This window comes from Eublepharis macularius, chromosome 3 (genome assembly GCF_028583425.1).
Source record: "Eublepharis macularius isolate TG4126 chromosome 3, MPM_Emac_v1.0, whole genome shotgun sequence".
Classification (NCBI taxonomy): Eukaryota; Metazoa; Chordata; class Lepidosauria; order Squamata; family Eublepharidae; genus Eublepharis; species Eublepharis macularius.
In genome coordinates this window covers 141,443,767-141,466,919 of record NC_072792.1, presented here as the reverse complement: position 1 = coordinate 141,466,919, position 23,153 = coordinate 141,443,767, and the positions used below count along the sequence as shown (strand labels likewise).

Here is a 23,153-nt window from a genome sequence, read left to right as displayed (position 1 = left end):
ACCGGTTGATGTTGGCCCAGTGTACAGAAGGTGGGTGTTGACGGCGGCCGCAGGGCCTGGCGGGCACGGGGAGGCGGCGACAAGCCACCTCCCCTCAGGGGCGGGGGGTCTGGCCGCTCCCCGGCGGCACCCCCTATGTGCCCGCCCGCCAGGCCAAAGAGGAGCGCGCTGGTATTCCCAGCAAGGGCAGGAACATGGTTGATGCCGGTGGCCACTGGGCCTGATGGGCACAGGGAGGTGGCAACAAACCACCTCCCCTCAGGGGGCGGGGGGGGTCTGGCCACTCGCCGGTGGCACCCCCATGTGCCTACCCGCCAGGCCAAAGAGGAGCACGCTGGCATTCCCGGCATGGGAGGGAGAGGACATGTCATTCAGACGGAGGCCTGATCCCGCAGCAACCGCGAGTCCTCACCCGAGGATCCCACTGAGGAACAGTGCGGCAGCAGCTGACGGTACCCACCTTCCTGCCTTGCTGGAAAGGATGGGAGAGGAAATGTCATCATGAGGAGGGGGAGGGGGAAGATCCCTCAACAACCACGGGTCCTCACCTGAGGGTCCCACTGAGGAACAGTGCGGCGGCAGCCAACAGTACCCACCTTTCTGCCTTGCCGGAAAGGATGGGAGAGGACTTCTCAGTTGGGGGGGTAAGTGGGAAGATCCCCCTGCAACCGCCAGGCCAAAGAGGAGCACGCTGGTATTCCTGGCGCAGGACGGAAGGAGGGTGATGACAGCAGCCGCCGGGCCTGGCGGGCATGGGGGGCGGCGACGAGCCACCTCCCCTTTAGGGGGCGGGGGGGTCTGGCCACTAGCCGGAGGCACCCCCCATGTGCCTGCTCACCAGGCCAAAGAGGAGCACGCTGTCATTCCCGGTGTGGGAGGAAGAGGACATGTTATTCGGATGGGGGCCTGATCCCCCAGCAACCGCAGGTCCTCACCCGAGGGTCCCACTGAGGAACAGTGCGGCAGCAGCTGACTACCCACCTTCCTGCCTTGCTGGAAAAGATGGGAGGGAGAGGACCTGTCATGTGGGGGGGGGTGTAAGTGGGAAGATCCCCCTGCAACCACCTGGCCTCACAGGAGCGCGCAATTATTCCTGGCGAGTGCTGGAGGGCGGGTGATATCCCCTCTCTTTCTATTTCAATCTCTATCTGTTTCTACATACAGTTCTCCAACCATATACCATTCTCGAACTGTTAACATACATTCTCTAATATACGTACATTCATTCTAGTGTATTTTTCATTCTACTTATACATTCTGAAATGTTTGTCTCTTTCTCTGTTTTTGATTTTCAATCATTTTCTCCATGGATGTGGCGTGTTCTGTTCAATTCTATATCTCCTTGATGCATTCGCATTCTATTTCTACTTCTAGAACAGTTGATATCTGTGTGCCCCTTTCTAGCTGTTTCTCTGTATCTCCCTCTCACTGTCTATTCGCTACTTTCTAACTCTCTGTTTCTTCTTATGTTTCCACCACTGTCTATCTGAATCTATATCTTTCTATTTATATCTGCCCCTTCCTATTTCTTTCTTTTTGGAGTGGGAGTGGGAAGATCCCCAAGCAGCCGCGGATCCTCACCCGAGGGTCCTACTGAGGAGTAATATGGCGGCTCCTGACAGTACCCACCTTCCTGCCTTGCCAGAAAGGATGGGAGGGAGAGGATATGTCATGTGGGGGGTAAGTGGGAAGATCCCCCTGCAACCGCCTGGCCTCACAGGAGCGCACAGTTATTCCCGGTGAGGGCCGGAGGGCGGGTGATGTCCCCTCTCTTTCTATTTCAATCTCTATCGTTTTCTACATTCAATTCTCCCAATATATACCACTCATTCGAGGGTATTTTTCATTATACTTACACATTCTGTAATGTTTGTCTCTTCCTCTGTTTTTGATTTTCAATCCTTTTCTCCATGGATGTGGCGTGTTCTGTTCGATTCTATATCTCCTTGATGCATTCACATTTTGTTTCTAGTTCTAGAACAGTTGACATCTGTGTGCCCCGTTCTGTTTCTCTGTATCTCCCTCTCAGTCTATTTGCAACTTTCTATCTCTGTTTTTTCCTATGTGATTCCACCACTATTTATCTGAATCTATCTCTTTCTACGTATATCTGCCCTGTATTCTTTCTTTCCATCTCTAGCTGTCTTCCCCCCACTTCTATGTTTTCTACATTCCTTTCTCTATCTTCATCTATTTGTATTCTCGTGTGTCCATCTTTTTCCAATGGTTTTGTTGTTTTTCAACACATCTTTCTATCTGTCTCTCTGTCTTGTTCTGTTCGACATGTGGAGAGGGAGCGGTCATACAATTTGCCATACAAAAAGACCTCTTGAGGCGGGAGGCGGAGTGGATATACTGCTTAGACACTCTGCAGCCCAAGGGTCTCAATCTGGACTTGAATTCATCCTGCTTTTTGGGATAATATAGATCAAAGGGCTCTGTTGACATTGTCTCTTTAAACTTAACCTTGTGAGTTGCTGCCATTGTGAAATTTACTAACCCCAATTAGCCTGTGAGTATATAATTCCTCATGACGGTGGGGCATTTACTATGACTGTACCAGTGGATGTGCTGAGACGTATGCATTAGAATTATTTATCATTGAGAGATGGGTAGGAAAAGCTTATTATGGAGAGGCTTGCAGTAATAATTGGTATAGGAGTTGTGATGTTAAGAATGTTCTTTATGTATTTGTAGAGAAGTTGAACTTACAGGTGGATTTTGAGATGCTCCTTGAGGAAGATTGCTTGAAAGAAGAAGAATCACCGGACGCTTGTAGGGTGGGGGGGGGGACCTTTGGGGTCCTCCACTTCTCTCTCTTCCACCTTCTCCTTGGAATAAACCACTTCAGGATCACACCCTTTGGGGTTTAACTCACCTCTCTTTTCTTCATTTTTGGAGCCTGGTCCAGTTTTGCCCATTGTGGCTTCTTCAGCTTGTGAAACGCACTTGGAAGGACAATTATCACAGGACTGATTTACTGGACTGGAAACATACGGTCTGTTAGCTGAACACACCTGCATTGTCTAGTGTTATTATATCTGTTTGTATAAATTATTGGATAATATGGCTTTGAAGTGTTTGTAAAAAAGAAATAGAAAATAGTTCTTTCAAGTATTTAGAATGTGTTACACACTTTTTATATTTATATTGTATTGGGTTGTTAATGAATTTCTAGAATAATAATTTCATAATACATTGTATTGTCGAAGGCCGGAGAACGATGGTTGTTGTGGGTTTTCCGGGCTGTATTGCCGTGGTCTTGGCATTGTAGTTCCTGACGTTTCGCCAGCAGCTGTGGCTGGCATCTTCAGAGGTGTAGCACCAAAAGACAGAGATCTCACACTGTCAGTGGTGACACTGAGAGATCTCTGTCTTTTGGTGCTACACCTCTGAAGATGCCAGCCACAGCTGCTGGTGAAACGTCAGGAACTACAATGCCAAGACCACGGCAATACAGCCCGGAAAACCCACAACAACCATCATAATACATTGATTTATATCACACAATTCAGTGGTGTTGAAATTAACTCCATTGTATTGGTTTCTCTGCTGCATTCAGTTTTTGGTTTTGTATTGTGTCTTGTGCAAGAAGAAAACAAAACAGGGATACAAAAGGCTTGACTTAGTGCAAGCAGCCAGTGCAGTCTACTTTTCATACTTCTGCTTATGTAAGAGCTCTGTTACAAGCAGAAGTTTTCTGCTGGATCCAAGCCAACATAATGTGTTTGCCATAACTGGAGCTTGTCACAACTGGAGCTTTGTTACTCACTCCTGCGATAACTGGCCTACAGATGACAACGGCAGTTTTGTTCATCTGAATGGGACCTTCTGCAAGAGCCACCCTACAAATGGCCAAAACCAATAACTCCATACACATGCCATCTCTGTTGTGGCCCTCACCTTATGGAATGGCCTGCCTGATGAAGTTAAGAATCTCACTGTTCTGGCTTTCTGCACAATGCAAAACCGAACTATTTAGGAAGACTTTTCTACAGTGGTAGGAGAGTGCTATTTCAAGGAAACTGCTTACAAAGACGTTTTGGAAAAAGAGCAGGAACTCTAGAGTATGCCACTGCTTGTTTCTGTATGTTCCTACTAGGTAAAGTCGGCACTGTTTAACATGTCATGCTTTAACTGTTTTTGTTTTGTTTCAGCATTCTTTCATCTCTGAAACAATCATTATTTCTGGTAATTTTCAGATATTGTAGGACTTGCACTGGGTAATCTGCTTTGAGTCTCAATGAGACTATAAATAACATTAAATAAACAAACATGGCATCAGCTCTGACTGGAATGACAGCTGAACAACTTGACTGATCAACAATGCATTATATGCTTTTTGTATTACTAGTACTTTGCATAATGCTATGAGAAAGTATTGGCCTGGCTTTCCAGCACTCGGAATCAATTTTTCTAGGTGTATGTACTTGTGCACATGATGCCTGCAAAACATATTTTCATTATAATTTTATAGGGAGAAGTCCCTTAAAAGTCTTAAGATTCCTGTGGCAAAATGAAATGTTGGAATTGGGGAGGTGGGGGTGGCAGAAGTACAAACCCTTATTTAGACATGGTTCTCACTAGGTAACCTTGGCTTATTTTCCTTAGAGGGTGGTTATGAGAATAAAGATGTGTGGAGAGGACACCATGTTTGCTGCCCCTAACTAACTAAATAATCCCAGTAAAATTGCTCACTCAAAACATGAATGAGTTTAACATCAAAACAGGCCAAAGAATTTTATGTTGAAACAGAAAAAGTCAACATTATAAATTTATGACAAACATTTGAATGGCATATTCTTTTCTGGTGACATTATATATCAGTGCTACCATCTTAATTATTTTCAATAATAAAACAGGCAGCTTTTTATATAGGGTGATTCCGCACTAGTGGTTTTCCGCTGTTCAGCTTCCAAATGACCTCGATTTTTCTTTGTGTTTCCACACGTGGGAAGGCAATCCTAGCAGCAGCTTCGAAGTCACTGCAGGTTTTGTCCGTTTTTTTTCCATCCTGCTTTTCCCCAACTTATTTGTCCATTCGCAGCAGATTAGGGATTTTAATCATGCGAAATTCTTTATCCGATGTTCTCCCCACTCTTGCCCTTCTCTCAGGCCCTTCGAATCAACTTAATTTGATTGGCCAATCACATTTCCTAAGCCATGCCCACTACCTTTCCCTTCCTCTTTTTTTTAAAAAAAAATTATAAAAAACGTTGCAACTTTTCTACAAGTCTATGCAGAAACATATCCTGTGTCATGTAACGACAGTTGACCAAAAACGGGTCCGCTTTTCAACGTGCCAGATTTGTTACTTGTTGCTCACTGACAGCTTCTGAGGCAGAGGGAAAGCCGGGTCATCGGTAACAATTTTCCCTCCAAATGTCAATAACCAATACTTATTCCATTATATTGGTGGGAAATGCTCTGACCTATCAGATGTGTTTGTTTGATGCAACATTTATATGTAGCAACTTTGGGGGGGTGGGAATTTAAAAAACGAAGAAGACGCATGTCTGTCGACACTTCCCACAGAAAAAGCAATGAGGAATCGATTTTTATACTGGCAAATTCCACATGATGGACTTTGAGCATGATGAAATGAAATGTCAATGCAAAACAAAAGCCTTAATGTGGAACCAGGGAGTGGTGGATTCGTACGACTCCATTGCAGCAAGACTGCTCAGAAAGTCCGATCAAAATTGATCATGCGGAACCCCCCATAGACAGCATAAGGTTTTCAGATTTTCACTGATTTTCAGATTTTTGCTGAGCTTGCTTATGAAAACTGGTACAAGCCTAAAAATATTTGTTGTTTCCATTGGCTGGTTTGCACAATCACTCATTGGTTACAGTAAGACAGTGCTGCTTCCCTGAAAATGTTCCAATTTTTTTGGACACCTGCTAGAATGATGCATGCAGTGATGATGCAATATTGCTCAAATCTTAAATCTCAAGCATCATCACAGCATGCAGCTTTCTAGCAGGAATAAACAGATTTTATGAAAAATATGTATATTTATTTAGTCAGCGTCTCTATCTTATCAGATGCAGGAGCAATTTGGATTTCAATGTCAAGTCAACTTCAAATACCACAAAGCTATAGTTCAATGGAACTTCTCCCACAAATAGTTTCCCTGGCAGGTATAAACACTTGGAGAAAAATCACAAGTATTCAACTTTTCAACACACATTGGATTAGATCCTCTGAAACATGAATGACAGATGCTCACAATGCAAATCTTTCTCTGCCTTCCACTAATAGTCCTCAAATCCTTCCCAAAAGCCAACGTCATGGGTCAAGGAAGCCCTGTGGACAAAATGCTATGAGGTAAATGGGTGGAGTGGGGAAAGCTGCAGTCAGGAAGGGGAAATGGGTCAAAACTGTTCCTCTTCCTTCTTGCACTAAAAGAAGGCTTATTCTCTCATGTGCTTCCTGCAGCAGTAGAATAAAGGAAGGGGAGGGGCAATTCTTCCCAATTCACCCTCCATATGACATCCCATTGCAGTTTGTGGCATTTGGTCCAAATGGTTCCCCCAAACAGCAGCATTAGCTTTTCAGGGTCTTTGGGGGAAACTAGACAGCGGAGAAAAATCCATGATCTAACTCAATATGCCTTTGAACAAGATTGATCTTATGAGCAAGAAATTTATTTTAAAAACAGGACTTTTTCTTTCTATAAAACCTAGTTACATTATTAAATACCTAAGAATCAATTTTTCTGTCCCTCAAAATAAATGCCATAGTTGAAACGGTGTTATCTTACAAGGTGTAAGCTACTACTGTATCTAGTACAGCAAAGACCATATGGCCTTATATTATTAAAATACACAGTATTCATATTATTATACACCAGTACTGCACAGCAGAAAAAAATAGGACTCCAAATCTGGTCTATGAGATCAAGATGGATGTGGAAAAAAACCTTAGTGCCCCCTCTTGTGTTACATTTCAAAATTACAGGCCCAGTTCCACATTATTTTCTTGAGTTCAAAAAAGCAACAATTTTTATATGTTTCGATTTCTGAGAAAATCTGTATATGACAAGAATCCAGAAGCTGATCAGAAGCATTTATACCTCACTCCAAAATAACTAAGAATATGAATCTTTTCACGATACTGAATTAGGCATGGGAATGGAAGATTTGTCTCACTTATTGTGAAGCTTCCTTCTCGGTGGTCTGGAAGTGGGGCAGGCCATACTATTGGGAATGTAGCTCCTCCTTTCTGAAGCAGGGTCAGACAACTCCTTTGATCCTGGAGGGGAGGGGCTTGTTCCTGGTGTCTCCAGTTTGTGCTCAAGTCATGAGTCTTCAAATAACTGTAAACTCTCAACAACAGAATAGCCTCTCCCCTTTCATTACAACTAAACGTCAACCACTTCAACACTACGTTAACCAACTATGTACCCTTAGATGGCTAGATTTTTTTTAAATGAAAGGTTTTTTTCTGCCTACCATTATACAATGAAACCTCCAATTTCTAGATCCACCCTTCTTTTTTCTTGGGTGGGTCGGACTGCCCCACTCCCAGACCCCTGAGAAGGAAACTTCACGGTAAGTGAGACAAATATTCCATTCTCCCGTGGTCCGGGAGTGGGGCAGTCCATACTATTGGGATATAACAAAGCAGTGCGCCCCAGGGAGGGCTGGTTGGATTCCAAGATTAGAAGGTGTGTTGTAGAACTTTTCTACCCAAGGATGCCTTAGCCAATGCTATCTTGTCTATCCTATAATGTTTGGTGAATGAATGCACTGACCTCCACATTGCAGCTTTATACACCATTTCTAATGAGGGGAAGGATCTGTAAACTGCAGAGGTTGCCGCTCTCCTAAGTGAGTGAGTTGTAATACCCTGGGGTGGTTCCAAGTTCCTAGCCCTATATGCCAAGATTATACACCCCCTAATCCACCTGCTCAATGGGAGGTAGATACACTGCTACCTAGGGATGACTTCCTGAATGACACAAATAGTGCCTCTGACTTCAACTGTTTGGTCCTGTTCATATAAAAGCTTAGTGTCCGTCAGACATCGAGGCAATGCCACTCCCTTTCCCTCTCATGTGTGGGGTTTGGACAAAATGAAGGTAGAACTATTTCCTCACTCCTGTGAAATATTGAATTTACTTTGGGAATGAAAACCGGATCCAGCTTTAAGATCACTTTGTCTTTATGGAATACACACAGTTCCCTATCCACTGGTAGGGCTCTAAGTTCAGATACTCATTTTGCTGAGGTAATAACTATTAGAAAAATAGTTTGAATGTCAATTCCTTCATGGGGCATGATGCCATGGGCTCAAAGGGCTCCTTAGTTAGTGCTTTCAAAACTATATTGAGATTCCATGTGGGGAATCTATATACCCTTGGGAGGTTGATCAGTGTAGTACCCCGCAGGAATCTCTTAACATGCAGGTATTGAGAAAGAAGTCTACCCTTCTTGGAACCCCTAACTGCTGCAATGGCTGATAGCTCTCTTTTAAGGGTACTGGTAATAAGCCCCTTATCTAGACCTTCCTGTAGGAATGAGAGAATCTCCCTAACTGGGGCTTTTAAAGGATCTTTTCCTCTATCTGTACACCAGACTTGAAAAACTTGACAAGTGTTATTGTAGCTCCTGTTTGTGGAGCTCTTTCTCGATGATAGCATTGTCTGGATCACTGTCTCCGAATATTCCAACTCTTTCAGCTGCCTGCATTCAACCTCCAGGGTGTGAGATTCAGTCAAGCTTCTTGAGGGTGTAGGATTGTCCCTTGTGTCAGCAGGTCCTCTCTTGGGGGAAGATGCCATGGGTCCATGACAAATAGTCTCACCAGCTCCTGGAACCATGCTCTCCTCGGCCAATAAGGCACAATCAGCATGATCTCCACGCATTGCTCAATGATTTTCTGCACCATTCTGTGCATTAGTTGTATCGGTGGGAAGGCATACAGCAGCCAGTGGGGCCAATTGCAGCTCAGAGCATCTGTTTCCCAAGCTTGGTTGTCTCTTTCTCTTGCTATGTATTTCTGAATTTGATGGTTTTGATTGCTTGCAAACAGGTCTATTTTTGCCTTTCTGAATGAATCTCTGGCAGGCCTGTCCAGGCACATGAATTGCCTTTATTGATCTGAGATGTCTCTCTGCCCACTTCATGATAACAGTGGCATCTCTATGTAGTGATCTGTATTTGATTCCCCCTTGCCTGTTGACATAAGCCTTGGCAGTCATGTTGCCCATTTTCACTAATACATGTCTTCCTGATAGTAGATCTTGGAATTCCATCAGCCCTCTCCTGATGGCCCTGAGTTCCAGCAAAATTATGCTCTTGGATCTCTCCTCTTCCTTCCAAGTGCTTTGGGACATCCTTCACTGGGTCTGTGGTCCCTAGCCCCACAGGCTGGCATCTGTAGTCATGACTACCCTTTTTGGTTCCCTGAGCAGAAGCCCTTCCAGGAATTTTGTCGGGTCTTGCCACCAGGTGAGCTCTTGCGCTAGGTTGGTTGGTAACCTCACTAAGTTTCTGTCTTTTGTGGGCTATAATATCTTGGTACTGTAATAAGAACCTCTGAAGGGGGTGCACATGAAATTTTGACCACTGTACCACCTCTTGGCATGAGACCACGGTCCCCAGCAATTGTGCTAATTTCATTACTTCTACTTCCGGTTCCTTCTGGATCATGTCTAGGATAGATCAGCTGTCTCTCTTGCAACAGGAACACTCTGTCCTGCGTTGTGTCTATAACCACTCCCAGATTGGTTATTCTCAGAGTGGGGAGTAGCATGCCCTTCTCTTCATTTATCACAAAACCATGATCCCTCAAACAATCCATTGTGGATTTCACCGCTTCCAGTCCTGTCTAATGACTGGGCTTTGATAAGGATGTTGTCAAGGTATGGAAACAACGATATGCCCCAAAGCCTCAGGTGCGCCACTAGAGCTACTAGTACCTTTGTGAACACCCTTGGTGAAGATTTTAGGCCAAAGGGTAATGCCGATACTAGTAGTGATTTCCGTCATAGGCAAAGCGTAGACATTTGTGGTGTGACTCTCTTATCGGAACATGCAAGTAGGCCTCCGATGGATGCCAAGAAGTCCTTTTCCTGAATAATTGCCACAATTGATTTGAGGGTTTCCATTTTGAATTTGTGTGTCTTGATGAACTTATTCAGTCATTTTAGATCCAAAATGACTCTCACGTCCCCATTCTTCTTCAGGATCATGAAGAACACCGAATACACTCCCCGAGCTATGTGTTCTTCTGGGACTGGTTCTATGGCTCCTATCTCTATCAGGAGGCATAGATGGCCTTTTTTTTAAATCAGGAGGTGTTTCTTGTTCAATCAGTTCTTTGGAATCTGTATAAGGTGATTGGGGGGGGGGGCATTGACTCTAATTCCAGAGTGTAGCCATTGGTCACTATGTCCAGGTCTGATCTGTCACAGTTCTTTCCCACACCTGTGAGAATCTCTGTAAGCAACCCCCGATCCCCTGTGCTGTTGTCATCTCTGGATAGTCATGCTGATTGGACCCTTTTTGGTCCTTTAGCATACTGGTTGGACAGTGAATGAGAAGGATTTGTTCTCACTTTGTGTCTTGGATTGCCAGTGACTCTTGAACGGTCTTGTATTGCCAGTGCACAGAGATCGTCTGGAGTCTTGAAAGGACTAAAATCTTTTCCTAGATTTCCCTTCCTTCTTTTTTGATGGAAGAACCTTTTTCTTTTCTCTGTCTTCCACTAGGTACCTATCCAGGGCTTCTCTGAATAGGTTTACCCCCTTAAACGGAGTTCCTGACACTTTGGCTCGGGCCGAGGGATCGACATCCCAGTTCTGGAGCCATGTGTTCCGTCTGGCTGTCACGTTAAAGGCCATTGCTCTGGAAGACAGTTGTATGGCATCCAAAGAGGCGTCTGCTGCAAAGGCTGTTGCCAAGGCAATCTTCTTGACCTTCTTCACCTCTCTAGGCACATTACTCTCTGCTGTGGCTAAATCGGAAGCCCAAGTAAATGCTGCCCTTGTGAATAGTGAGCTTGCCAGTGATGCTCTAAGAGAGTAGGCTGAAGCTTCAAAGCCCCTGCAAAGGGCTTGTTCTATCTTTCTGTCATGGGGTCCTTGGGCAGCCCTTCAGCATCCATAGGAAGTACTAAATTGGAAGTGAGGCTATTCACTGGGTTGTTCACTAGGAGAAGATTGAATTTATTAGCAGCCTCTGGTACTACAGAACAGAACTTATTAAAGATTGCATGGGTGACTTTCGGCTTCGCTGGAGCCTCTCATTCTGCTTTTATCAGCTTGTAAAATGCTGCTGCAAGGGGAATCCCTGAGAGTGCCACCCCCTCCCCTTTGGAAAGAGCCCTCTCTGATCCCTCTGGGAAAACTGGGTGTGAATCCTCTTTCCCCTTGGGCTTCTCTGGGGAAGGTCTTCCTGCCAAAGTTTAGGCGCGCAGGCGAAAACAAAAGTGATGGGAATTCCCCTTTTTCAGGCCTCTCCTCCCCCACTTAGAATAGGGTAGCCTTACCAGGTTCAGGTGGCTGGCGTGGTCCCGGTTAGCAGACCATTCTGGCAGAGCTGAAGTGAAAGGACACAGTCTGTTCACCTCTTCCCCGCTCCATGCCAGGCTTCCGCGGGCTCAATCTCTCTTCCCAACAGTCTGAAGGTAGTGGTGGTGGTGGTTATAACCTCCTGGCTGGTGTCCTCGTCAGGAGCCCATGTTGTACCGAGGGTCTAGTATGTACTAGCACTGTTGGTTCCTCTGCCATCCAGTGAGTTGTTGGAGGGCTAGTCTGAGGACCATGGATCTAGGCAGCACCTAGGGCTGCTGGCTCAGACACTCTGCGCCACTTTTTCAGAGACTCAGGAAGAGGGAGGGGAGGGACCACCAACCCTGCTCTTCCCTCAAGCTAGTCTCTGATCCTTCTTCCCAAGTCTGTAGTTGTCGTTTGTTGCTGGGATAGCTGCTCTCTTGAGAGCACAGTTAGAGCTGTCCTGATCTTCAGCAGGGCCAGAAAAACTGGAGACACCAGGAAGGTGCCCCTCCCCTCCACGATCAAAAGAGTTAGCTGACCCTGCTTCAGAGAGGAGGAGCTACATTGCCAATAGTACAGGCTGCTCCACTCCTGAACCACTGGAGAATGAGTTGTACAGGAGCACTCACATGACTTAAAAATGGCAGGGAGAGAAGCATCTCTAAGATGGCACCTTAATTCTTCCCTCTTGTGCAGGATTGTGTAAGATGGAAATGCACTACAAATTTTCCCTTCTTTGTAGCATATAACCGTTTATACCATTTCTTATATGCCAAATCAAAATCCAATCACGCAATGTAATAAATATTGACTTTAAATTACATATAACTGCAATTTGTTAGCTTGCAATACAGATCAAGTTTTCAACTCCACTAGGTTAAATATATATTTAAATGAGCAACAATATGATCCACAGTTTTTTTTCCTCATTGTAAGTCTGATGGCACAAATGCTTCTGATTGGATTTCTGGTCGTTTTAGATTTAAAAAAATAATCTTTTGCAAGATTGGAAGAACAGTCCAGCTAGCTCTTGCTATCACTCTGCTGCTGCAAATGCAGTTGCAAGATCAAGTCTCTAATTTCTTCCCGTTTGTTTCTCACAACCTGACGAGGGAACCAGCGCTCTAAGTGCAGTGGAAGTTCAAAGTTAACAACAGGATTCTGTTGATAAAAGAAAATTGATGTTATATTAATTTTTTAACAAACAGGCAAATACTACCGTCTCTGTACAAAACTTTACTTCTAACTTAATTCCAAACACACATAAATAGTGCTTACAAGTGGGAGACCTGCAAGAACTTGCAGGGAGCATTTCATGTCCCCCTCCCACACCATGCCCTCTTTCCTTTTCCGGCCCCCCAGAGCCTCTCCCCTTTTCCTGCTTCCTTTTCTCCTTCCCACCTGCCTTTGTCTGCCCTCACCTTTTTCACCTTTCTCCCTTCCACCCCAGGCAACCTCTCCTCTATGGCCCAGCTGCGCTGTGGGGATAATAACAACACTGACTTTGTTACTGCTCTGGCTGGGGCACTAATCTGTCTAGAAGTGTGATATATAAGCATAGTTGTTATTATTGATATTGTTATTATACAAGCTGTCTATTAAGGAATATTTTATGCATTAGTATACAGTCCAATTATTGATAGCTTATGTTTACTCTAAATTTTAATAAACCTAAATTATCAATATTTCAAGTATATACTAATGCTTGAAACACTGCAGCTGTATGAGACGCTAATGTTAGACAGTGTAAGTTATAGTTCCGTTTGATATTGTGCATGGTGATCAAAACCACCTGTGGTGCCAGTACCATCTGGAACAAAAAGCAATCCAAAGTACTAGATTATTAGTTGGGGCTGGCCCACGTATTTACTGCATTCATACAGTAAATATGTGGTCCATTATAGGTTTTCACTCAGTAAACCCTTTTCATAATATTATGGATCTACAGACCTGAAAGGGATCTTATTTAAATATAAACTTGAAACTCCTGAATATCTCTTAAAAATCACAAAGCCTAAACATTCCAGCAGCAGACTGAAGTTACGCTGTTTGTAGATTTAAATAAACATTAGACTGCCAGCAGGCAACTTAACTGCTATCACCTGCTCTTGGTTACTGAAGACAAAATTAATCAAAAAGCAGAAAGAAAAAAAAAGGATACCTAATATTTTATTTATATCTTCCCCAAGTAGGCAATAAGAATTTATCAGATTTGAGCATGCCTTCATCCATTTGCCTATGCTAGGATGGGAATTTAAGAGTTTCATCCAGAAAAACTGAAAGAATAAATCAGAAGTATTCCGAAATACTTTGCACCTGGAAAAATGTTTCCACGTACTGCAGTAAATACACTCCACAATCACTACTGTTATCTTGTTTAGGGACTCTTGGACAGTAATCCACCATTGTTGATTTGGTAAACTCACGAGACATTTTGCGTTTTGCTTCCCATTCCAGTTCTAAATATCTGAAATAAAAACAGTTACTTCAGAATGGATACTTGGACACAATGAATAAATATCTATAACAGTACACACACCAGGCTAAGATTTATCTATCAACTTTCTTAATGCCATTTATTATTTCCTTGTATAAACGGTACTTCTATCAGCTATTTGGAGAGGCTGGCATTTCTTTCATAAGGCAGAAAAACAATGTTGTGCTTACCTGTAACTGTTGTTCATCGAAGTCTTCCATGTAGGCACACCTGGGACTGCACATGTGCAGGCCTGCCAAGATTGGAGAATTCTTTAGCTCAATAACCACTACGGGGCATCCCTGCCTCCCAAAGCACATGCGTGGCCACTTTCCTGCCGAAATGGCCCTCTTAGGAGGCGGAGCACTGTCAGGTCTCGCCAGGTACTTCCCAAACACTTCACTGCATCACTCAGATGGACAAGTTAAAGATGTTTTTATTAAAGAAAGATTCCAGTCTCATGACAGAGGAATTGGCTGGAATGCCTAAAGGTAGTGAAACAAGGTTAATTATAGGCTGATGTCCCCGCCCCCAGTGGGAAGAAAAGTCCATTAGGAGTTTTGGTGCGAAGTGCCTGGGAAAAGGGGAGGAGGGAAGAGAGGAGCTTAGTGTGTGGAATCCAAGGTCAGGTTTTTAGGCTTTGGCTGGAATTCACCATCAAAACACCTTGCCTGCAAGATAAGCAGTTAGCAACAGCACAACAGAAATTACTCTAGCAAGAAACATTTAATACATGGTAGATATGCTGGAGGCCTATCTGACAGGCACCCCTTTGTACCCTTAGGTTCTGTTTCGTCGCCGTGCCCCTCAGGTAAGTATGAAGAGACATAGCGGGGAAGGGGGGAGGGTATGTGTGCCTGCATGGAAGACCTTGATGAACAACAGTTACAGGTAAGTACAACATTGTTTTTCATCGGACTTCCTGCGCAGTCCCACATGGGAGATTAACAAGCTATTTACCTGGGTGGTGGAGCTTGCACTCTTTAACAGGAAGATCGCTTGGAGCACCGCTGTACCCACTGCGGTCTCCTTCCTGTCCAGGATGTCCAGAGCATAGTGCCTGACAAACGTGTCAGCTGACAACCACGTCGCTGCCTGGCAGATGTCCGGAATTTGAATTCAGCCTCCACCATTGCAAGGACCTAATCACAGTTCTGGGGACAGTAAACTTCTTCCTTTGCGAGTCCTTCTCATGCTTAAAGACTGAGAGGAACCATAGCTGCTCTTCTTGCATTCTCAGGCAAGCATAGGGGACTACTGCAGTTGTAGAGGCCATTAGGCCTCTTAGTGCCTGTATCCTCCCAGCTCTCTGAAAACAGCAGCATAGGAACAACCCAACCAGTTTCTTAATCTTGCTTATCCTATCCACAGGCAGAAAGGCCCTATTCTCACCACTATCGAGTATGGAACCTATGAACTGCACCCTCCTAGCAGGAGTCAGCTTGGACTTTTTCTGGTTTACCAGCAAGCCTAAATCCAGACAGATACGTAATATAAACTGATGTTGCCTATTCACGTCCTCCTCTGACTGGCCTGTTATTAGCCAGTCATCGAGGTACAGATAGATGCAACAATCTCTGGGCCGCAAGTAGGCTATTACTACTGCTACATATTTTATAAAAACCCTTGGTGCCGTGGACTGCCCAAAAGGCAGCACCTTGTACTAGTAGATCTTACTACCAAATATGAACCTCAGAAACTTCTTGTGTGATTCGTGTATCAAAATATGGGAATATGCATCTTTGAGGTCAAGGATCGCAAACCAGCAATCCGGAGCAATGAGTGTCATCACCGTCTGCAGGGTAGTCATCCTAAACTTACAAGTGGGAATAAAACTGTTTAAACTTCTCAAGTCCAAGATAGGACTGCTTCCACCATCTTTCTTTTTGACTAGAAAAAACTTGAAATAAAACCCCAATTGAGGGTCCCTTTCCTGTGTACTGCACCTTTGTCTAACAAGGTCTATAACTCTGCCCCTAGAAGAGGGCATGATTGAGACTCCGATGGGTTAGGAAGAGCCAAACTCAGGTAACTTTCTAACTCTATTTTATAACCATAACAAATAATTGTCAATACCCAAACATTGGAAGTAACCTGCTGCCAAGCAGAAAAATAACTAAATCGTCGATCCCTAAAGATGGGTCCTGGTCCTGTCAGAACTGTTTAGCCCCTTGTGCATGTTCCTTGTCCTGATGGAACTGGGATCCATGTCTCTGTCTTTAGGTTTGTCTCCATTTGGAGAAGGCACCTTGACTGCCCTGAGGTGGGCACTGAGTAGTATATGAATATCCCTGATAAGGCTGGTACCCTTGTTGATTAGGAGGGAGGACCTCATAGGAGCGTGCTGTAAGATGATCCTTGTGATTCTGTGGTAAGAACTCATACGTCTTATCCGAGAAGAGGGTTTTCCCTTCAAATGGGAGGTCTTCTACTTTGTTCCGAGTCTCAGTCGGTAACGACGTGGTGCGTAACCAAGCGTGCCATCGTAGAAAGACCGCTGAGGCCATAGTTCTGGCCTAAGTGTCAGCTGCATTTCTGCTCACATCCATCTGATGTCGAGCTAAGCAGATAGCTTCCTCCTGCAGCACCTTCACCAAGGGCCTCTGTTCCTCTGTCAGTCTGTCTAAGAAAGTTGTAATCTTGTTCCAGAGGGCCAGCTGATATGCCCCCATCATTGCAGCATAGTTAGCAATTTTAATGTTCAAAGCCGCGGATGAGTAAATCTTGCATCCCAGGGTGTCAAGTTTTCTCCTTTCTTTGTTGGTTGGAGTGGTGGACTCTGCCACTGTTTTGATTGTAACTCTTTGGTCACCAGAGATGAAGGTGGTGAGTGAGTAGTCAAGAAGGGAAAGGAGTGGTCTTTGGTCTTGTACAGCTATTCCGCCTTCTTGGTAGCGGCGGTGAGTGATGCTGGCTTCTGATAGAGGGCCGTGAACATCTCCACAAATCCTTCAATGACCGGAAAGGCCATACTAGTTGTGGAGCCTTAATATATATGCTGAAGAATCTTATCCTTCGACTGAGGTTCGGTGGGGAGATGTTAACCTCCAGCACCTTGGCCATCCTGATCAGCTGCTCTGTATAACAGCGGAAGTCATCTGTCGGGGACACGTCCCCCAAATCCCCCATCCCTTCATCTTGGGAAACAGAAGGAGGGGTCAAACTACGCTGTTCTCTGTACGGGTCTGGCTCAGTCTCCGAACCTGACAACTGGTAGGCCATCCTGGAGCTGGTAAAAGAGTGTCATCTTTTCGCTGGAACTGGTGATGGTTCTCTGACATCAGTATTGATAAGGATGCCCCAAGTGCACATCATAAGGAGCATCAGAGAGGTACCATTCCTCCCTCTTATAGTAGCGCCCTCTGGTGGGAGAACATCTACTCCGGTGCCTTTTCCGTGGTAGTTCCCTTTATTCCACAGAGGAACGGGCAGATCTCGACCTGGACCTTGATGGGGATGTTGACCGAAGGGAAGGTGTGTGAGGCCGCTCTACGATCACCACTTCCTCCTCCAGTGGTGTACAGCCCGATGCCTTAGATGACCTGTCTTTTGAGTAGTGTTTAGTCTTTTTCATGCACTTTCAGGGAGGTTCCTTACCCAAATGTGCTCCCTTGACCGGATCCAATCAGGTCTTAAGTGGAGCCAAAGAGATGGTTCATTCCCTCGATTTGGACCGACGAGTCCCTGTCGGATCTGATTGGGCTGGAGACCGTGGATCCAACGTGCCCTCTCAGGTTGGGTTTGGTTCCACTGGAGTCACCTTGGGTGAATCAGACAGCGCTCGGCTCCACGGGGTCTTCAAACCCAATGGTATAGATCTTGGAGCCGAGGGTGATCTTGGAGCCGAGGACAGTTTCGGATCCAATGGCGTGGCCTTCCCCGTCAAGGCCGAGCCCTTAGATGATGGCATGGGGACCTCCATGGCTTTCGACCATAACTTCACTTTGAGCCTACTAGATCTTTCGGCCCTGACCTTCAGGGTAAACTTCTGACAGTGTTTGCATGTCTGCGGCTGGTGACCTTCACCAAGGCACATCAGGCAGAGAGAATGGCCGTCCATCTTAGTCATTTTCACGTTGCATTTCATGCAACACTTAAAAAGTGCCTTTTCAGACATCATCCAATATCATAGAAAAGAGATAGAAGAATAAGGACTTATCCTATGATGATGAGCTAGAACCTCCCAGCTTGGTGGCGAAAGTGGAACTGAGGGTACAAGGGGGTGCCCCGCCTCCTAAGAGGGCTGTTTCGGTGGGAAAGCAGCCATGCATGCGCTTTGGGAGGCAGGGGTGCCCCCTAGTGGTTACTGAGCTAAAGAATTCTCTGATCTCGGCAGGCCTGTGCATGCGCAGTCCCATGTGGGACTGCACAGGAAAACTGACGATGAACTTCTGTGGCTAGGATCCAAAGCATAATATGGGGGTGGAGAAGCAATGTGTGTGCACGCCATACCAGAGCATGACCTTTTTTTTTCCTGATAGCAGATACTTGCACATCCATCAGAGTTTGGTCTGGGACAGGAGAATTACTGAACGTGGGAGCCTTGAAGTCCGTGCTGTAAAAGCATAAGTGAAAGTTCCCCACATGCAATCATAATATCCCAAGCTTTTCATGACTGGCAACTAATGTATTTAGCAGATTATGAAGCATTACATTCCTTTCCCAAAGTGTACTGACTCTTTAACAGCAAATGATTTTTAATAAGGGCCATATTTGGAACAGAAAAAAGGGTCAATGGCCAGAAATACTGGCTTGCCACCGTTTAGACTCATTGATTCTTTTACTCTTACCGATTAAGCAATTGCCTTAGACTACATGCATGGTATTGGGGATACAGTTGCCGCCCCTGAGGAAGTGTTTTCAACACGAAACACCAGGCAACTGCCGGCCCTCAGTGCTGGGCGGTGGTGTTTACACTCCGGAATCATCTTTCCCCTGCTGTAACATTTGGACTAAACAGCAAGGAAGATACCTTACCATCGTGCACCCTGTGGAATTTTACCTTATTCTACATTGGGTTCGTGGATTCTTCAACCTGAGTGGAGACCAGACAATTGGTGGACTTCACCTGTTGGACTGCAAAATAATGCCGCTTTTCTTGAGTGGCTTGCCTGCACATACTGCTTGTGTATGAACTTTGTTTGAAAGTTTTTCCTATATGTATGCTGACTAATTATTGGATATAACCTGACTATTCTTGTTTCATTGGATGCAATTTGATTACTATTGTTCTGAATATAGTGTTTATTTTGGTAATTGCTTGTGAATAATTATTCCTCCCACTGCAATTATTCGCTCCCCTTTTTTCCTGGTGCTTGTGTGTGGAGGCGCCTCTTTTTGTCACCTTTACTAACTCACTAGAGCATGGATTGAAATACTGGGCAAAGCACTCTAATATTCCTCTTTGCAGTATGAACAGTAATGGAGGGATTTGGCTGAAGTCTCTCCTTATATGCTTCAGCTACTTACTAATGCATCTCTTGACAAGCATTCAGGAATCAGCTGCTTAGGAAGTTCTTTGCCAGATAAAAATAAAGGAAGTTCTTTGCCAGATAAAAATGGAAATATTGGTAGGTGGGGGGGGGGGTCAAAATGTAAAAGGAAGCACCTGGAAGCCAGACTGAATCCTTGAGTCATTGGCTGCCTACTTCTAGTATGGTATTTCAAAAATTGTATATGGTATAAAACTTATGCCAAATGTTCACAAATGGCCTAGATTTTAACAAGGTGATACACAGTAAATTTTGTTATTTTACCTTAAAGAATAATTTATATAAATTAGTTTGCATGTTCATTTCTATTCTTTATAACCTCACTGCAGAGATATTTGAAAAATAGATCAAAATTACAGTGAATTTTACATTATAATAAAAAGCAATTATCTGTTATATATAAAAGGCAAGCTGTATTGGCAACGACTCACTCTTTATCCTGGTGCAGTCTGGTCTCGAGGCCACTGCAAAGGGCCTGCAGAACTGAAAGTGCTCAGGGGAGATGCAGACGCATTGCCAGGAGGGGGCCCACCGAATCAATGGCCTAAGCACTCCTCCTTGTGCATCCACTCAGTGCCCTCCCGCTCTGGCCTCCAGGCCACTACGAAGTGCCTGCTTGCCACTGGGAGGGGGCCCTTTTCTGGAGCCCATTGTATTTTTTCCCACAATGGGTGTTGTTGCTAGTATACATATAATTAATTACAGCAGGACAAGAGATTGCATGTTATGAACATTTAAGCTGTACACGTTGAGACATATCGCACATATATTTTAGATCTAAAATAAGGCTGCTGTCTATTAGAACACATTGTTACTCACTCTCTCAAGACTTGAACTGTATTCTGTATGGAATTTGCCTTCAGGGAATCCAATATAAGTATACATGGCCTACAGAACAGAAAAGAAAAGAATTTCATTCTTCGTTATTTACAAGATCAATGATTAGAAGAGACTTTGTTTTGAGAACTTCCATGAAAATATCAGTAATTTATTAAGTTTAACTAAGAAAACAAAGGAACAGCTATTGTATTAGATGTAGAAATACAGTGTGATATAGCTATTTTAATAGCAAGTATAGCCAAATATTATTGTGTAAAAGTAAACCAATAGAGAGAATCACAGAAAAAACACAAGAATAAAGCAGAACGCCATGATAAACTAACTAGACCAAAAATTTTTTTAAAAGAAACTTGAAGTCATTAAAGAAACAGTAATTTAGAATGTTACATTGAATATACAACAGACTGCCAAACAACAACTCCAAGGCTACAGAAATCACCCAGAATATAACAATAGGGTCACATACAAGTATCCATCTGCATTTCAAAGTGCAAAGTGCTAAACAATTAATACAAAGTGGCCAATGCAATAAAAACTGTTGTGTTGCAACAGTTGTAAAAGCCTACCTTTTACAAAGCTTCTTGATTTCAGAACTGCTTGAGGGACACTAAAAAAACATAATCACATGCAGTAATCAGATATAAGGAAAAGAGAAGACTAAGCAAATTCACGATTTGAAACTTGAACAATAAAAGAGTTATTAAACTGACCACAAAATGCTTTACTTATTAACTAATTTATATTCTGCCTTCCTAACACTTAAAATAACCTAATAACATATCATAATGAAATCCCATTAATTCCATAATTGTGACTATGTCCATCTGGAACTTGTACCTTTTGACCTAGTTGTTGAAGACAAGGCCTGGCCTTCAATGAAAGAGTAGGACTCTTGATAAGTTAGGTCCTGATTTCATGCTGAAGATCTGCTCTGCTGGGGAAGTGAGTTGCCTGTGGCTACAAGACTGATAGGACAGGAGGAAGAGGATGGAAAATCTCTATAGTCCTTGTGCCTTTTCCTGACATTGGCTGGCTCCAATCCAAAATTCTTTATAAGGATCTTGGTAATCCATTCCCAAAATCAGGCCTTAGTGAGAAAGCGGGGGGGGGGCAGCCTGAGGGAGTGGGTGAGAAAACAAGCCCAAATGGATTATGACAGAGAGCAGCCCTCCAGTTGCCAAGCTCAGGAAATGCAGGAAATCCACACCAAATCACTGGCTGAGAAAGGGCAGAACCTGAATGGTCTCTCTCCCTCTGACAGAGATTAGCCAATGCTGTGAAAAAGCCCCTGATCACCTCTTTAGGGTGGTCTGTCTGGGTGCAGTTGACTCAGTTGCCTGCAAACAGCTCCTGCTGCAGGGCCTTGTGCATGGCTGTTTGTCTTCTCTGAGAGCCCAAGCACTGGCTTTCCTCCTCTTCCTAATACCAGAGGGCAAGGGGCAGCTGGTCTTGCTCCTTGCTTGTGAAGCATGTTGGTGAAGTCTGAGGAAGGGACAGGGCATCAAGGTGGTGGGGAGGAGGGAGTGTTGAGAAGGCCTTTGATCTGTTTCCTGATCTCCCAGGGAGAGGAACAATGACTTGCTAGTTCTTCCTACCACTTTTTGCAAATGCAGGAGAAGGGGGAAAGGAAGAGAGAAGATCTTGAGGAAAGGTTTGTTTTAAAAAAGGGGGGGTGGTCAGAGACAGAGGAGAGAGATCTAGCTGTGAAGCAGACAAGACTATAACTGGGATTCTGATCACCCCCACAGACTACTTAAAGACTTGCCTTATTAGCTTAGCCTTGCCTGTAATCAAATTGGCAGTTAAACATTTTAAGGTCCCTCCTCCACTTTCAAAACTCCTGTGGTACTCTAGTCTGAATAGAGGCATACGCTTTCACCAAACCCTGTTAATATTTCTGTACCATTTAATTCCTGCAATATTAAAATACTGAAAATATTAAGAAAATCCATGCATTTATTATATTTTATTCAGTATTTCACATAATGTGATACTGTATTTAAGATAAAAATGGTTGAACAGAAAACTATTTGTATTCTGTTAAACATCCAACTCTATGGGCCTTTTCTGACGAACTCCAAATCATACTTCCGTTTGTTCATCACTATAACTTTTTAAGACACAAAAGGCACTTACTTCAAAATTTTTAGAATCCAGTGCTGGAGACAGTCTTTCATATTGAATATTATCTAACACAATGAAACAAACAAAACATGGTTACAGACAAGAATTTTGTTCTTTTGCTGTAACAGGAGGAACGTGAATAGTGAAAAGTATAGTGAAAAGCATGGAATGAGTGAATGAGGTTTTATATTTCTTTTGCATATATTTTACTGTTAGGGTTGAGCTACAATAGCATAACACTTTCCCCATTTCATTTTTTGATGAAAAAAGGATGCATATGAAAGTTCTATTCACATAATAAAAATCCCAACTCAGTATTAGATCAAAATCACAACTTGCTCACAGAGGTAGAGTGCTATTATATAAAATTTCTTGTATCTTTAGTTTCTATAATCTTGTACAAAATATACATTAAAAGAAGCAGTAAATTCACAACACAGACTCTTTTCACCTTTCCTAACTGTATTTAAAGTAAGTAACCCAAGCACCCTAAAATGAGTCATTTTTTCAAAGCTACTACAAGAATGAATGTAATTGATCAGACAATGATCCATACGAAATGTATTTCAGCAAACAAATTAATACTGAGACTCAGAAAAAATAAAGATTGTCTCCATGGAACTATGGGCCAATAATTTTCTAGCCTGGAATACAGTAGGGACCTTGACTTGGCTGATCTGGCCACTCTGCTCCTCCATGCTAGGGTAACATCAT

At 43.8% G+C, this 23,153-nt stretch overlaps 1 protein-coding gene across 2 annotated transcripts in view; it reads right to left on the bottom strand.

The window, feature by feature from the left end:
- Positions 1–4,723: 4,723 nt before the first annotated feature.
- SENP7 (SUMO specific peptidase 7) overlaps positions 4,724–23,153 on the bottom strand; it is a 72,437-nt gene continuing 54,007 nt past the window's right edge. For both annotated transcript variants that reach the window (XM_054973339.1, XM_054973340.1), the window contains 5 exons: positions 22,452–22,504; positions 20,882–20,922; positions 20,295–20,363; positions 13,824–13,974; positions 4,724–12,668 (listed from right to left, as the gene is read on the bottom strand). In XM_054973339.1, the coding sequence (XP_054829314.1) occupies positions 12,531–12,668; positions 13,824–13,974; positions 20,295–20,363; positions 20,882–20,922; positions 22,452–22,504 (452 nt within the window). In that variant the 3' untranslated portion in view covers positions 4,724–12,530. The remainder of the gene's footprint in view (positions 12,669–13,823; positions 13,975–20,294; positions 20,364–20,881; positions 20,923–22,451; positions 22,505–23,153) is intronic.